This window comes from Buteo buteo, chromosome 21, assembly GCF_964188355.1.
Source record: "Buteo buteo chromosome 21, bButBut1.hap1.1, whole genome shotgun sequence".
NCBI classification, from domain to species: Eukaryota; Metazoa; Chordata; class Aves; order Accipitriformes; family Accipitridae; genus Buteo; species Buteo buteo.
The window spans coordinates 20,415,272-20,432,334 of record NC_134191.1 but is presented as its reverse complement, the minus strand read 5'-3'; the positions used below and the strand labels follow the sequence as shown (position 1 = coordinate 20,432,334).

Here is a 17,063-nt window from a genome sequence, read left to right as displayed (position 1 = left end):
ATCACAATTTTTATCCTCAATCATGATCTCAGTTTTTATAGATGGGTATTCAGTTTTAATAAGCATCCACATTTTCAGATGTTACTGTGAAGGCTCAGCCATGTTTTGGTATTCTGATCAAAACACCTTGGCAGCCTTTCTTGTATCTGGGATCTGATTTGATCAGACTTATAAAAAACAATGATGTGAACATTTTTTTTTTCGATGCTTAAAAATGGGTACATATTGAGTTGGGTTCTACAACAAGCAATAAAACTTTCCTTTTATGGTAGATAAGGACCCATTTATTTGCTGTTTGCATAAGAGAAGTAGGAGAAGTTGGAACCTCCAAAGTCAGATTGAATATGGAGATCTGAGTGGCAGATGTGTGTTTCTGCCTCTACAGCAAGTAAAGTGATGGAGTAACACCTGGAGGTGTTCAGCATTTGCTGCAAATTGGTTTTCTCAACTTTTTGATTCCAATCCTCAAACTTTAATAATTAGCACTGAATGAGGACGAAAGGCTCTCTGCCAGAACTCATCCTGCTCCTCTTGCAGTACTGTTAACCACTTCTTAGATCCTTGAATCTTAATGCAACAGTGTGCAGACATCCTAGATATTTCAGTAGAAAAAAATAGGGTACCTGTGTCGATGCATCAGCTTTATGCTCTCTGGGCTCATAGGTCCATGCGAAACCAGAACATTGCTGCGTGGTGTACTAGTGCCAGAACAGGCTGGACTCAGCTTATCCAAACCAGGTAACTCCTGCAAAGTCAACATACTTTAGCTAAGTTGGTCACAGAAAATTACAAGCTTTCTTCTCAGGAAAATCCTGATCTGATTCAATGTTCTCTACAGTTATCCTCAGTTATTCTGCATTTCCACAGGATAAAGAGCTTCAGTGCTTTACAACCCCATTCCATGCTTATTTCCAATGACATTTTCTAGCCACTATTTCAGGAATTTGGGAGGAAAATAGAGGCATAGTGTGGCCCAAATTACAGCCACCTACATTTGTCAAAAAAGAAACGTAGACTCAAAAATACAGATCTTGTCCAAACTTTCAAGAAAGGTGGTGAACTCAAACTGGCAACTGTGACCTGTACGGATCTCATCTGCTTTAAAAAAGGAAGGCTGTATTTTAAAATTCTGGTGCTGTTACTTCTGGCCATCCTTGCATAGTGTTCACTCCTAAATACGGAGGAAAAAGCCTTCAAGTTAGAAGTGCTAACACACATATTTCAAATAATTCTTTTACATTATAGAAAGATATCCTTTAGTTTGGTTGTGGTAATGTTCAAGATAAGTGTCTAGGTATCCATAAAGATTTCACTATACCAGGAATGCACTGCAAATTTCTGAGACCCACCTGGCAAAGATGTCTCAAGTATCAATTGTCTCAGAATACCAATGTACAGCAGTGCACATATAGAAGGAAAGACATCATTCCTAGAGGATGATATTTGTACTTCTGGTATATAACGGGTGGTGTGAACCATACTCTGGAGGCAGTTCTGTTGACTGTATAGGAACTACAGACCCATAATAGTGTGTGTCCTCATCACCAGAGTTGGATGTCTGATGTAACTAACAGGAATTTCTGTCACTGTTTATATAAAAACACTTCTGGAGGACCTAATCCATGTCATGCTACTTTATATTACGGCAGTTCTTTCAAAGACCTCAATACCTAACAATTTCTGTTAATCTTTCTTCCTCTGTTTTACATAATTTTCTGCTATGTAAGACAGTAACTGAAAATTAAGCTTTACAATTGTTTTGCGATACAACAAAACATAAAAATATTAATTCTAGTTTAAATTAAAGGCTAAGTTAACATATTTACTAGGACTTCCTTCTTGCACAAAGATCAAGAATTCTTTTGGTAATTTGGCAATCCAGTAGATTCAATCAATGTTGTATCAGCCCAGATCTTTTGTGAACCTTACTGCAACTGATAGAAGTTTAATCATAACTCTGAATAATTCAAAATGGAAAAATGACTGTCAGCTTACATGGTACAGACTGGATCGCATCATCTGGAACTGGTCTATCAGTTTCTTATGCAGGGGACGCATTTCTGGGTGTACAAATTTCTCATGGACTGCCAGACCCACTCCTAAGACATGTACCTGTTAAAAAGAAAACATAACATCACAAACCTAACTAAAATTGTGTCTAAGAGATAGAATAGAAGCCTGTCCTGCAGTTCTGTCAGTGTGCAAGAAAGTACTGTAAAATATGCCACAGTTCATTTACAAGGCTGCTGATAATTAAACAAGCCTAGGAGACCTGGCAAATTCATAATACTTTAACAAGTATTTTTAAGTGTGAGACAAGTACATTTATGTCATGTTGGATTACTTTTGTTAAGAGATAACTGTAAAAAATTACCAGATTGATTCTCTTCTCCAGAGTGAACAGCATTACATCCTCACACAGATAATGCATTTTGACAAAATTCCTTCCACCCAGTGTCAAAGAAGGGGTCAAAGTTGCCAACAGACATTACTAAAAGGAGTTTCTGATAATGCAGCCAACCAGTGGCAGTGTGGCATGCGTAGTCACTCTTTCTTTGCTCATTATTTATTTTTAAAGGTCACTTTTTCAAATGTCAAAAATATAATATTAGTGATTGAAAGAGATTATATAAGGTCTCAGATGAAAGAAAATAGTAATGATAGCAGGCTTAAGATGTATATAATTCCCTACACGATCCAAAGTCTGTACAAACAATGACTAATTAATCTTCAGACATTCTCTTGAGGATTGAAGGGAGATAACCACTATCTTTATTTTACAGATGGGAAATCTGAAACGCAGTTAAGTGATTTGTTGAAGAAACAGGCCTAGTAGCTCTACTCGGACTTGGACACATTGTTTAATGGAGTATATCTTGCCAAACTTTCAGTTAAGAGGGATGTGATTTGCTGATTTCACTCCCATCAAAGCATCCAGCTAGCTTTATCTATCAAGATGTTTCACGGAAAAATAAAACTGCAGATAATATAAATAGGCATTAAGTTTTCCCATGTAGCTCTGCCAGTTTAGTCTCAAGCCTGACCTGTCCTGTCTCTGATTATCTTTGAAGTTTTCTGGGAAGACATAATTCAAAATGTCAAAAATGAATGGCAGACTTGAAATGTGGCAAGATGTCTACTGGATAATAAACAGAGACAACAAAATTAATGTACTTTCAACTGAGTTTCACCTCATGTCCCATAAGGTGAATGGCCTGTTCATAAACTCATTGGCTGTCTCCCCCCTGTTTTTTGTTTAAATGTACTTTAGGTCTTCTGTACCAAAATTCTTTGCTTCTGAATGGATCAGTTGGACCTGATATGTTAGACTGACTGCTGATGAATCCAGACACTGTAGCAATGTCCTTTTGCATCTGAAAAAAGTACCTGTTCCTGCATGAGTTCCTTGAGCTGTGTGATCTTCTCTGCATCTCCAGGGTGCTTTGTGATATAATCTTTATCAAAAAAGGCCTGTAGGAAAAGAAAAAAAAAAAAAAAGCCTTCTGCTTACCGGAAGATATTTCATTGTAACTTGGTGTCAAAGGATGAGAGGAAAAGGTCCAAAAATCTGTGGAAAACTAAATATATTAAGCTAAAGGCAGCAGCTCAATTTTATTACATTTAGCACTCTAGGATCCAGGTAAAGCTACAATACAGTTTTAGTAACCTAGATGATTCTGTTGAATCATGAATCTGACCAAGTTTCCCTATACGATAGTGATGAGGAATACCACTAAGCTTTGTATCATCCAGTTATTTGAATTTTATATAGTTTCATCCACGTAAGTGCCTAAGTTAAAGGAATTAAGCAAGTAAAGTGATAACTAATGTAAAGCATGTAGAGCATTCTCTTCACAGCTCTGTAGGGAAGATGTGTCCCACACCCCTGGACTGCTGATGCCATTCTTCAGTATTTCACCCTAGACTTACCTTTTGCAATGTGGAGTTTAAGTAACAGCTTGCCAAAGATTATGACAGATAACATACTGCATATAAGGTGATTTTAGGGTTACAGTGAGTCTGAAATTAGGCTAGCAAAGATAATGGTTGAGTAGCACGAATTAGTGCCTTTCCCTGATTACAGGCCCAGTCAGTCTCAATTACCATGAGTCCCACTGCCTCTATTGCAAAATGGATTTGTAATGTAAGCAGTATAAAAAAAAAATCTGTTTCACTCTTTTACCTGCCAATTGAGGATTTCCAGGTAAGCCAAGTTTCATTCTTGAGAAACCCCACTGTCAACTGTACCTACTTCAGTGTGATATCCCGACTCCAGCTTTCGATCCTCCTGTTGACATGTGGCTAGGCAAGCACTGATGCAGAATAACCAAGTAGGGGTTTTAACCTCACATCTAGATAACGCGCATGAAAATTTCTTATCTTATTAAGTCATACTCTCTTTGAAATAGAAATGGAAATAAAATTTAAAAAAGGTGAAACTAAATTCAGAAGCAGAGCCTGTCTTACCTCCTGGTATCGTGCAATTCCCCCATTAACAGCTGCATCAATCACTCCATTCAGACACATGCTGAGAAGATTAATGTTACCATGCATTTGTTTATGCTGGTACTGGCTTATCAGTGTTCTCAGCTCCTGGTTTTTGTTCTCAACCACTTGAATGGCATTTTCCAAAGGACTTACTTCAACCTCAAAGGCAATAAAATATACTTTAATTCCATGGACACTTCACTGAGATTTATTATCTTCCTTGTAAGGAAATGATACTCTAGGATTGTTCAGTGATCTCTCTCAGTTTTTACTGCTTTGTAGAAAATTAGCTACATTAACAAACTTTACTGTTGGCAACGCTGTATTTCAGGTCACTGAGTTGCGATAACGTCTTTCTGTATACTGAAAACATGGCAACAATGCAATTATTCCATCTTTTTGGCACTGTCTCCATTATACTGTCATGTCCCCTCACATAATTCCCCTGGTTACATTCAGCAATTATTTAGACTCAGTGGTGGAAAAAGGACATACTTAATCATTGGTAAACTTCATCATTTTACACTGCAAGATTTAAGTTGCCTATTCCATGTCCTCAGTAACTCATGATTTCAAACCCCAGTTACAGGAACTATGAATGTTACCAGTTCTCTTCTCTCCACTTCAAACCAACGAGAGATCCCAGGCAAACTGTGAGTCAGGGTCAGAGTGGTACGTTCAATCCACAAGCTCTGCAAAGAGTAATTGAGGATGTGAGGTATACAGTGAATCACAGTCACATCATCTGTACTCTTACTACAGGTGCTAAGGGGCTAAAGTTCAGAAAAGAATATATTAACGTCCCAAGCATTAACTTACTTTGCAGAATGTCATGCTGAAAGCCACTTGAACAACAAACCCAGAATTCAGTATGCTCTAAAGCAGCACATTCAACATTTCTATTAATTTTTAAAGGTTGACCACCAGTTCTGTCATGGGAACCAAGATGACATTGTGGGCATATATGGCAGTAAGAAAAAAATTGCAGCCAAACAAAAAACCCCATCCTTGCTTCAAAATGCATTTCTCCTGGCACTAAAATAACTCAACTTTAACTGGACAATGCTTTAATTAGGTCAGGTGTGTAACCATTGCACTCAGTAGCTACTTGTTATTTGAGTTACTGTAGTATCTTTGGCCATCAAATCAGGATTACTTGAAAGGCTGTATCAGCATAAAATACCAAGACAGTATTCACCTTGAGGAGCTTAACACTTAAACACGTCTTATTCACTACTTCTACCTTAAATTCATTCTCCTTGTCCTTTGGGCCTTTGTGGAAGGGCCTGTCGTAGCGGAATTTCCGGATGTTGTTGACTCGGTAAAAGCTCTTTATGCGATCAGGGACACGGTCCATTTGCAGCACATCTATATTGTCTGGGATGGGAGTCACTGCATAGATCTGTAAATCTGTAAATTATGTAGTCAAAGAAAGCCAAAGGACATCAAACAGGAAAGTTGTCTCTGCTGTGGGAAGAAACAGGATGGTGAATTCAGAAAGTCACGCTTCTCTCTGTTTTCTAACATTCTTTTGCAAGTGAAACAACAGAACGCTAGACTAGCACTACTAGGAGAGTCTACAGAGTTACATTACCTCACAGCCAGATTAACCAAAGAGGAAGATACCTGAGGGTACAGAGACTATGTAGTAAGACATCCAAAGTACCTACAGCAGGCAAAATATCCAGTTCCTATTAATTACAGCTAGGTGCCTCATTTGTACAGGAACTTTTGTAGATCTTGATTATTTAGGTACCTAAATATCTAGCATTTCCCTTTGAAAAATTTCACCTTAGATACTTCAGCTTTGTCTACAAACCAAAGTTGCCCTAATTTCATCAATTTACAGTCCAGTTTAAACTAGTTTAACCTCAGTGTTACAGACAAGATCTCTGCAAGCATAAACAAACCTACCAAAATACACATACAAACAATCCCTCCATCTATGAAAGTATCAGTGTTATATAGCAAAGACGACTGAAAAGCACGTGTTATAAAAGACAAGTGGGAAACAGCAACCCATTTCAGATTTCACTTGCTGCCAATATCCTTATAGTTAAAGTCCTGTGTGGTATCCTTGCTGTTATCACACAAGCCAAACAGCGATGTTCTCATGACTAAAATCTCCAAAAGTCTCTACAGACCCATTAAATGTTACATGGTTCAGTCCTTAAATGTATATAGCATTGTATTGGTTGCATCAAATCACAGTACAGATTACCAATGAGAAGAATGAGATTCAAAGCCTTAGGTATAAAAGTGTTCAGCAGTTTAAAAGAAAGGGAGACTGCAAAAAAAACCCAACAAACCAACAACAAAAAAACACCCCAAAAACCTGATGCAAAAAATAAACACAATGGAAAAAACCACTCTGGAATTAATATCAGTTCCTAACAAAATATTCTCCAAGAGAAGGTATTGGGAATACTTCTAATGACACCAAATGTGCATCATGGCAACGCTGTTGGTAAAGGTGACCAAGCAGATGTGACCAAGCACAGCTATTTCCCTTACACATCAAATATGACCTGCATTACTCCCTGAATAAAAAGTGACAGTTTTCTCCAACAATACATAGCACAATGAACCAATGAATGTCTAGTGTAGACAGGTGTACGGTTTTGTCCATATCCAGCTCTAAGACACTTAGGAACTGAGGTATTGAAGTTGATGACCTTTTCAATACCTTCCTCCTCTGTGCTTTACCACAGTTCCTCTAATCATAGTTTGCCCATTCACTGAAGGATACATTGGGCATCACACTGCAATATAGAGTCATCTGGGTGGTTTGGATGCTGCATTGCAATGGCTTGTGGGAACTCACTTAGCATCCTCTGCTGGAAGGCTTCCAGCCTCTCATAGTCATGGCCCCGACATACATATTCTTTGTTCTGCAAGAAGGACAAGCATAAATTAGTCTTCTTAAAAGTAAGTTAACTTCTGGCTTTTATCTCACTTTAAATTTTACTGCTTCAAAACCAAATATAAATGACAATGTCAATATGCTAATGTGAGAGTAAAATGTGCATTTAACACAGCTGATATATTTTATTCCTTCCTTTTTCTTTACAGTGTATTTCATCAAGAATTGATGAATAAGTAGACTATTCCACTGATCTCTCAACAGAAAGATGCCTCTGATCCATACACACGTAGCATTCAGTCCTACTGTCTTGTCTTATATACTTTTCAGACAACTGAAAAGGGACTATTTTTTAATTGGACTATAGTGAAACATACCAACAAAAACTTAAGACTAAGTCACCAGCTCAGCTGTTCTACACTGGGAAGGCTGCTGTCAAATACAATTTACACCAGATAGATAAAAGTCCTGAGGATTTCATAGAACAGAGGGAGATATATGTTTACCAATTTATCAGTTATCCTTAGAGACAAGTTGTAACAAAGTGTTCACACAAATCATTGTTTAATCATTGCTGTATTGTCATGGCCATACAATCCACCTCTTATCATGTTGAACAGTACATCCTCAGGAACTCCCCTGTCTATAGTGGAGTAATATGGAAAAGCCTTACCAAGAATTCTCAGTGGCCACTTAGCAAATTCCCCTTTAGCCCTAAAAGCACTCTCCACTTGATGAACAAAATTTTTTTTCTGCTAGTAATGGAAAGTTTGCATTTAGATATGTCTCTTGGGGCATTAAACCACTTGTGCAGAGTTCTTGGGTGCTTTTTGAGCCATCTCAAACTTTGAATAGTGAGATACAGGATTTCTGAAGTCCTCAGTGTCATAAAGACTGTATCATAAAGACTGTATTCCAGTGTCTTAACCCTGTTACCACAAAACACATTTTTGATTGGTGTTAATGTCTCCTGATGCAAGACCAATCAAAGCAGGCAAATTCTGTAATTCTGGTGGTTTTAATTCTCATATACTTAACAATAACTAGAAGTACAGAGAGATTTTTCACCTTCATAGAACAAAGAATCCCAGCAAACAAGAACAGTCCCCCCCTTCTATTTCTTGCATTTAGAAGCTGCAGTATATGCAATAATGTTTTGTTAATTGCACTGGAAAAGGGTTCTGGCTGAGCAGTTCTTGATCTTGTGGCAAAATCAAAGAGAAAGAAGCAAAACCCAATCATAAAACACAGCCAAGGAGTGCAGTTATCTTTGGCTTTGCATTTCAACTTTATGGAACAGATCTCATGTTCCAGCTGTGACATATGTCACTTCGTATGCATCAGTCACAGCAACCAATGAACTGGGAGAAAAATTGCATGATGAATCTTGACAGTTCAGTCTGTAATGCCCAAACTTTGCAGCTATTATTAAATTTGGAGTGAGTCCATGTTTGAAGGTGAATCTCTTCGTGACACTTCCTGCATTCTCTATTTTAGCTTTTGATCGCAGCAATCCACAAAACTGTAAGCCTATAAAGAAAGTTATTGTGATTCTAAAAATAATGCCCTGAAAACACCTCAAAGCTAAATTTATTAGACTTTTCAGACAGATGCCAACACAAGATCTCAGAATGTGGGTTGCCAGGCCTTACTTGAACTTTTCGTAGGTGGAAGACATGGACAGTTTTAATTTACTTATGCAGGAAGGCTAGAAATAGATGCAGCATTCATAGAAACATGAACAATGACTTCTAGACAAAGGATCTTCAAAATCAAAGATTGTAGAAAGAAGTGGTTATTTTCTGTCTTAAGCTATACAGCAATAGACAAAACTGAGAAAAGGCCGTAGAGTTATTTGATCACTTTAAATCCCTCCCATATCCATCTGAAAATTTTAAATCCATGTAAATCTTTTTCTTCTCTAGAATAGCTGCTTCCAATCTCTTTACTGTGTGATCCATGCTGATGTGACTGCTAATGGGCTTAGTCTGTGCTTTGCAATATGTATGCTGTATGGATCATTAGAGAGAGAAAGGAGGAGGATGACTTTTAATGAGATTGCTACATTAGTAATCTGCTATCAGAAGTACTGCTACCAAATATAATTGCAGAATTAACAAGGATTATAATTATGTACGCTCATGTTTGCTGTTAATGTCTCCAGCCAAGTATCCACATTGTTACACCGTTTTGCAAAAAGAGTAAGTGCTGTGCACTGAAAACTCGTGCAGTGTTAAACACATAGGCCATGCAGGATCCAAGATAAAACTGTAGGATTCATAATATAATAAAATAAGCTAGATTCACTGATACTACTTCAAATGTAGGAATGCTTATGTGCCATAATGACTTCGTTGTCATTCATTTTCTGAAACATCTGTTGTTAGATATAAAAAAAGAAATTGGCAGTTTTCTCTGGAGATCTTCATGAAAGGGTAGCGACTGCTTCATGCTGCAACAGTTGTCATTTCCTCAGATTCCTCTGCAGGTGTGTTCTGCACATTGACTGAGGCTGTCACATTATGGCACTGTTCAACTTCACCTTTAAATAACATGAAGCCACCCTTTATCCACTGGTATTTTCACCTTGACTAATTCCAACTTGCCTTTACTTCCCCTGCTCATGTTTCCATTAAAAGACTGTAATTAAACACCAATGTTTAAATCTTAGTTAAAGAAAAAATATTTAGTAATCAGAGGGAAATTTAAGAGTGCAATTTTCAAAATGGTACACAATTTGGCTTTTTATAGCTTCTTACTGTATAACTTGAGTGGTGCCATCTCTTGTCAAACCATTTCTTTAAAGAGAACACAGAACATGCACCTCCAGTTCTTGAAAGCATGTTTTAAGTTAGTTTGTCCTGTCAAGCTAGATGGCATCTACCATCAATTTTCAGACAGTTCTTAGAGCAGTTGTCAGATTATATTCCTTTCTTGCACTGAACTAGCAACAAGACATTGTATGAACAAATATCTGTTTTAGGTTTGGTTTCTCATTAGGAAAATAAGATCATTTCACTTTTTAAATGGGTTGCAGACCCAGCTGATCCTGTATACACCAGCAGACAATAAGCTCAAAGTGAGGACGTGTCCAGAGAAGCTGCTAGGCTTTTTGTTGAGGAGAGGAAATTTTCACTTGTAGATAGCATAAGAGAGTCATCAGTCTGGTATTAGAATCATTCTGTCATGTGAGACTTTTTAAAGTGTGGTAATTTGAGATGATGAAAATTAGTTCAGTAATGACCGAAACATTGCTGCAATACAGCATTTTGCTTAATATAGCGGCAATTTGTGGTGCATCTGCAGATTGTCAAAAATATACATAGGCGTGAGTCAAATTTCTGATATCTGGTTTTAAGAAAATTACCAATGGACCACATCCTTCAGTTCAGCCAGAAAGCTGTTTCTACTTGTGCAGGAGTAAAAAAATAAGCTGAATGGCAGACATCATATCTCCATGACAAAAATACAAAGCCTTAACTGCTACTCTGAGCCTGGTCACTTTGTCATATTTTGTACAAGTCTGGCTTACCCGCAGGAAAAATGGGAATTTCCGACCATAAAAACCAACTCTGAAAAACTCAGGTTCTAAGCGCTGCTGTTCCATGATGTTATCATAATAGGTAGCTTCCATTTTCTATGGAGGAAAAAGATAGCTGCTATCAGACCCTTAAAGCTGCACTTAAAACATCAGAATCTCAAGACACATTAAAATATCACATTACTCTTTTGCCCCCACATTTTTTTATGAAAAGACTGAAATTATTTTAAAGATAAAAATTATTAATTAAACAGTCTACATGGTGGAACAGACTGTAGTATCATCATACTCATTTTGCATTTTTGGAGATGACGTCCGAACATTTTTCTGTTGTAACTCATTTTAAATTAAACAGGTCTTGCATGTAATTTTCTTTGCATTGCAGAATTAATGGCAAAGCTGAGATGAAGATCTATGTTGCCCGGCTCACAGTGTCCTATTCTCTCCTATAGCTCAAATCTATACCACTGTCTGGAAAATTATATCTATTCAATTGGTTTTGCCTTAATTGAGTTGAGGGGTATGAAAAAGGATGAAATAAAATTAAATCTTCTACAGCTCTGTGCACCAGTAGCTTTGACATGGAAGAAAAAAGGTTTGGAAAAAGTAAAAGGACTTCTCTCTAGGTCCAATTACTAGTATTGTGGCGCTGTGCTAGCATTTATATCAAGAATGGGATTTCAAGACCCCTTGCCAAACTGAATCTCAGTTGAAAGGCTCACAGGAATTTCACTATAGCAAAAAGATAGCTTTTTAAAGAGAAGAATCAGTTTGACATCATTGCTGCCACTGCAGGGAACCCTAACAGCAGCTTTGACTTAGAATATTGCATCAAGGTTTTGTTCTCGGTTCCCACACATATTAACTCCTTTTCTAAAATGGAGAAGGTCCCAAAAATATTGCAGGAAGAATAAAGGAATGTGTTGAATGATATGAATAGCATAGACAAAAACTCTTTAGAGTGGGGAGAAATTCAAGTCAGTTCAGGTCAACACAGAGTTAGGAAACTTGAACAGAAAACAGATCGCACACAGGTGAGCAGAAGGATGACGTGAATTGGTTATACTGATCAGCTGAGATGCTCTTCACCTGGCTAGCTGATTAAATCCAAATAATAAAGAGGCAGCAAGAATAGCTAATTTACTGATGTTTTAGGAAAGAAAGTCTTGATGCATGACTTGACTACGTCTTTAATAAGTTTGTTTGCTCATCAATCATGATCACTTTACTGATACAGTATTTCCTGTACACCACGATAAATTTTCACACTGTTCTATTTTAGATGTCTACAATAAACAAGTGCACAACCAAGATGGTCACCAGTACTCTCTTTAGGGCCACTTGGAAGAAAAGAAGTTCTTCAGAAGTGCAGTTCATGAGACCTAGTTAGACAGCTATCTTCACATGAGAATAAATTTGAATTTTTAAGGGAATTTAAACCACTGTGTATAAGAATACATCAACATAGCGTAAATCTTAAATTTGGGTATATGCATGCTACCCCAGGGGACAAAAGCAGATGAACTATTTTCACATTTAAAAAGCTTTTAAATAACAGCCAGAATTTTTACTTTTTCCGATTAAAGCACAATGCTGCAAATGTGCCTTGATTTCATCATGTGTTTGGTTTTACTGGAGGACCATATTATTGTAAATTGATTAGAAGGCCAGAAATGTTTGCCTTCTCCATTCTTTCTCTCCTGTTCCTCTTATGTCAGCTGAGGCACAAGCTGTCCTTGATATTTTTGGAATTAAAATGAAATATCAATATATCATTTCTTTAAAAAGAAAAGATATTTTATGCAAAAATATATATATAAATATGCAATTGCAATAGCAAGCCCAGCTCCTGTCTGTGTGCTGTCTCTATATACTCATGGGAATTTACTGCTAGCAGACTTAGGAATTGCTTCAGTGGACCTATGAAGTCATCAAAATGAGTCAATGGCAAAGGAGTCACTGTAAATGCATGGAGCTGTACAGGGAATATGATGATTTTTTAAATTCAGAATGTTCTGACAGGAGACCAAAATTCCCTGGGGAATGACATGAGAATCTGCAAGGACAGGAGCTGCTGCTACTTACCCGAATCCAGCTGAGGCTCTGATAATCATAGAGACTTTCATACTGTATGGCCAGTTCTCTGCACAGTGGGATTCCAAACTCCCAGCTCTGTGAAACCAAAGCAAATCACATTCACAGCAAACAGAATGTTATTGTCAACTCAGCTGAGAGGAATATGGAAATTCAATTTTGGGAATTCATTTGGTATGAAATGCCAGGGATTAGATGTGAAAATCCAATGTATTGAAACAGTTTCCATTAAATATCAGATTAATTCCTTCTTCAAGATGGTAACAGAGGCATATGTTCCATTGAAATTAGACACATATACTGCTCATTACTGACAGTTCACTCATGAGACTGGTAACTTATTTAGAGAAAGATAATACAAATAACAATTTTTCTTCTTGTTAGACACCCCTTCAGCCCACCCCCAACATCTCCTTTGCTTTCTGCACTAAAACTCGTGGTGTAAAGAGATAGGGAACAGCTCCCAGCAAAGCACTCTCCTTCCCAGCGCTGCTACTTCCTACTGAAAGCATGAAACTGTCAAGCAATGGGAAACACTCAAATGCAGAGACAAAGCATCTTCAGAACTGACCTGCATTATTGCACTGAGTGAATATCCATATTCAGCACTGAAAGCAAAACTCATTTCTTCAACTTACAGTCTGCATACAATAAATCTTTTCTAGTACACCATACTCATCACCCTCAGAGGTAAGGAAGAAAGAGACTGAATTTGGGCAAACCCACATTGAAAGAAAGACTCCTGTTACCTCACTTAGTTTTTCAGAGTGCTCATTTTACACCCTTGAACTGAAATCTCCTCTCCCATCATCTTTTACCTGCATAGATTGGAAGCCTTTTGGGGGAACAACTGTTTCTTACCACACTTATGTAAAGGATCTAGAACACCAACGTCTCAGTTGATCCTTTATTGGATTAACTCTTATGCATTACTGGTTATTGGTAACAGTAATTAAGAGTAATTATGTAAAATACTAACACTTAATATGGAAGGCGTTTTTCTGGTTACACGTACCTTCACTTAAAAAAAGTGAATCGCTACACTGATTTAGTGTGTTAAGTACTTTACCATGCTTCCCTTTATGCACACGCATTTGTAGTGTCTGTTCTCTCACCCTTAATATCAGCAAAGCTTTTTTTATCTGAATAGCAAAACCAGTAAGTGTAAGAACTTTTTTATTAAAAGAAGGGATAGTTGTAAGAACTAAGAAGGCAAAAATAATGATCATACATCTCTTTAGCTTCAGTTAATTACAAAAAATTATATGAGAAATTGCTAAATAAAAGATTCTTTCAGAATCAATTTGGATATTCTGATAGTATTAGTAGTTTGGGATGATGGGAAGCCTGAGATTTATTTAGATAAATACAATACATACAACAGGAAATGAACTGAAAGACCATTTACTTGACTACTCAGAATTTTACTCAGGTTTTTGTGGTCTCGAATTAACAGGATTTTTGCTGTGGATTGTCAAAAGTCCATGACATACAAACTGACACACTGAATTGGGATCAACAACATTAGCAAGGTGAGTGTTTATATTTGCAAACACAAATACCATTGCGCTTTTAAATAGGTTTCAACATTCTTTACAGAGATATACATAGATTTTCAGTCCTTAGTTGATCTATATTTACTTGAAACAATGGAAAAGAAAAGTCTCTTCTAAAACATCTGGCCAGAAATAAATGGTTTTTGTCACACAGAGTGTGAGCAGAGTCTCATTTCCAGATGGGATGCTGTGGCTAAAGCCTATACAAGTCTCTAATCTGTCTTCCGGACAGAAGCAGAAAGCTAGCTGGCTTTCTTCCCTTGAGGTGATCCTAAAGATGTAACCTTTTCATGCTCCTTTTCTGATGTGAATTACATTAACAACATGTAACCACATCTTATTTCTCTTTATACCAGCTCTTCTACGTGTACCCTGATACTACTCCTGTCATCTTAACTCAGGCTTTCTCTTTGTTTCATTTAGACTTCCACACAGAGAAACGCTGTGCTAGCTGAATATTCTGTAGATACGAGATGAGATACAGAAGTGAAGAAACACAATATACAGGTAACTTCTTAGAGAGAAAAGAGTCTGCAGATATTTGAAAGGAAAAGAGAATGAATGGATATCTGAGTCACTGGGATCCTCAGTTTTAAAATCGGTGATGTTAATGGGTACCATCTTCACACTGTAGAAATTTAATATTGAATTCTGTGTGCTATGCAAGTGTCACTTTCCTCTAAAGCATCATTCTTCCCCCCTTCAAATAATTTCCTAATGTCTCCACTGTTAATTTCCCTCATTATTGCTTTCTGTTTTGCTGACGTCTGATCTGTTTGCATGTTCTGTATTATGTCCTTCACTTGAAAAGCACATTCATATGACATTTAATGCAGCTTTCTCCTATAGCACCAGCAACTCTCTGTTGAGTGCTACTGACTGCACACAAGCAGGCATGGATACAGACAATCAAAGTTTATGAATGGCAACCTTTATTTACTCACATCCCAGTGCGCAGATTTCTTTTGCAAATATGATTCACATGAGGGTGCACAAGAGAAATTTGTTCAAATGTTGGGTATAGAGCACATGATCTAAAAATAAACTGCTTTAGAAATACAGCTTTGGGTGTCTCACAGCACATGGCTGGCACTAAGGAGAATACACACTGTGAGTATGAGATGCTGTGATGGGAGCTGGTCAGAGTTTTTAGTTAATAAAATCTAGCAGTGAACTGGACAAAAAAGGGTTGTGTAGTTTTCAAGCTATTGCTGTCCAGAAGCATTATCAATCAGGTTCAAACTGTTCCATTCACAGTTGTCTTCAACTAGAAAACCTTGAGTTTTAACAGACAAAATCGTAACCGTGAGTTAAAAAAAAATAAAAAATCTTCATTTAAAATTGTGCACACACTGCCGACTGAGCCATAAACCAATTCACAGCATAGCAGAAATCAGTAGGAAGGAGCACATGACCAGAGTGAAGGCTAAAAGGGCTTTGGAACACCTTGTTCCTTCCCAACACAGGGTTGCTACTGACAATATTGAGAACGGGAGTTACTCAATTCTGCACCCCACTGCAGTGCTCCAGGCCTGCCATAGGCCATGCCACCACTCCTTGCCCTCCATTGGCACACCCTTTATGTCAAACTCACAAGACCGTCTTGTGGCCATAGTTTTCCCCCATTCCTGTGCTGAGAAAATTTTTCCATTAACAAATGCAGAATGTTTACACCCTTTTCATGCTGCTTTGACCCCCTTACTTAGTGGAAGATGCCAGGAGCAGCATGAGAAACTTAAACTCTAGAAATGCAACTGAAGGACACAGAACAACAAATTCCACTCTTCAGGACCTGAGGAGGGACCATCTTAGGGTGCAGAAAGAAACTATCAGACACAAGTTGAGGGAAGCAAGTTTCTTCCATTCCCTGAGCTGTTCCCTGTTACACAGCAACAGAAAGAGTGCTGAAAAGCAGCAGGAGGATTTGGCTTCTCAGCATCTTTCACTTCCACAGTTTGAGTGACATACACACTGCTTAAGTGGATTATTTAGTCATTCAGCTACCATTTATAATAAAGGAGGATTAAAATACAAAGTCAAGTAACTCCAAAAACATCCAGTGGGGAAAAAACCTCAAGAGGTTAACAGTCTATAATCTGTTAGGAGTTTTATAGCAAAATTACATCCGTCAAGTTTTTACTCCCCTTCAGTGCATATATGGATTGCCTGTTTTTGTCAAAAATACAGGTTCACTTGTTTTACATAGTCTGTATATCATCTTTTTCTAGTCAGACAGTATGGTACTACAATATTTGCACAAGTCAGTAATTTATTTTTTTTAAATGCAGTCTGAAAAACTGAAAATTTCTGAAACTAAAAAGAGAACCATATTCATTATTATTACACAAGAACAATTCTGGCCAAAAAGAAAAAAATTCTCTTTAATTAATCACTTCCTCATAAATAGGCCATTTCTTCCTACACACAGGAATCTGACTTCCTTTTGCTGGTTCTGTAGAGAATGTCTTTGCCATGTGCAACTTGCAGTTATCAGGGCTAGGAAAGGATTATCAGGAAGGGC

The 17,063-nt window shown here is 37.5% G+C and overlaps 1 protein-coding gene across 1 annotated transcript in view; it reads right to left on the bottom strand.

Moving 5' to 3' along the window:
• Positions 1 to 17,063, bottom strand: part of DOCK3 (dedicator of cytokinesis 3) — a 208,404-nt gene that overhangs the window by 15,765 nt on the left and 175,576 nt on the right. Inside the window, exons 37-45 of the mRNA XM_075052649.1 lie at positions 12,978 to 13,064; positions 10,884 to 10,988; positions 7,238 to 7,379; positions 5,732 to 5,898; positions 5,094 to 5,180; positions 4,468 to 4,647; positions 3,388 to 3,471; positions 1,996 to 2,112; positions 624 to 745 (exon numbers count right to left, since the gene is read on the bottom strand). Of these exons, the coding sequence (XP_074908750.1) occupies positions 624 to 745; positions 1,996 to 2,112; positions 3,388 to 3,471; positions 4,468 to 4,647; positions 5,094 to 5,180; positions 5,732 to 5,898; positions 7,238 to 7,379; positions 10,884 to 10,988; positions 12,978 to 13,064 (1,091 nt within the window). The remainder of the gene's footprint in view (positions 1 to 623; positions 746 to 1,995; positions 2,113 to 3,387; positions 3,472 to 4,467; positions 4,648 to 5,093; positions 5,181 to 5,731; positions 5,899 to 7,237; positions 7,380 to 10,883; positions 10,989 to 12,977; positions 13,065 to 17,063) is intronic.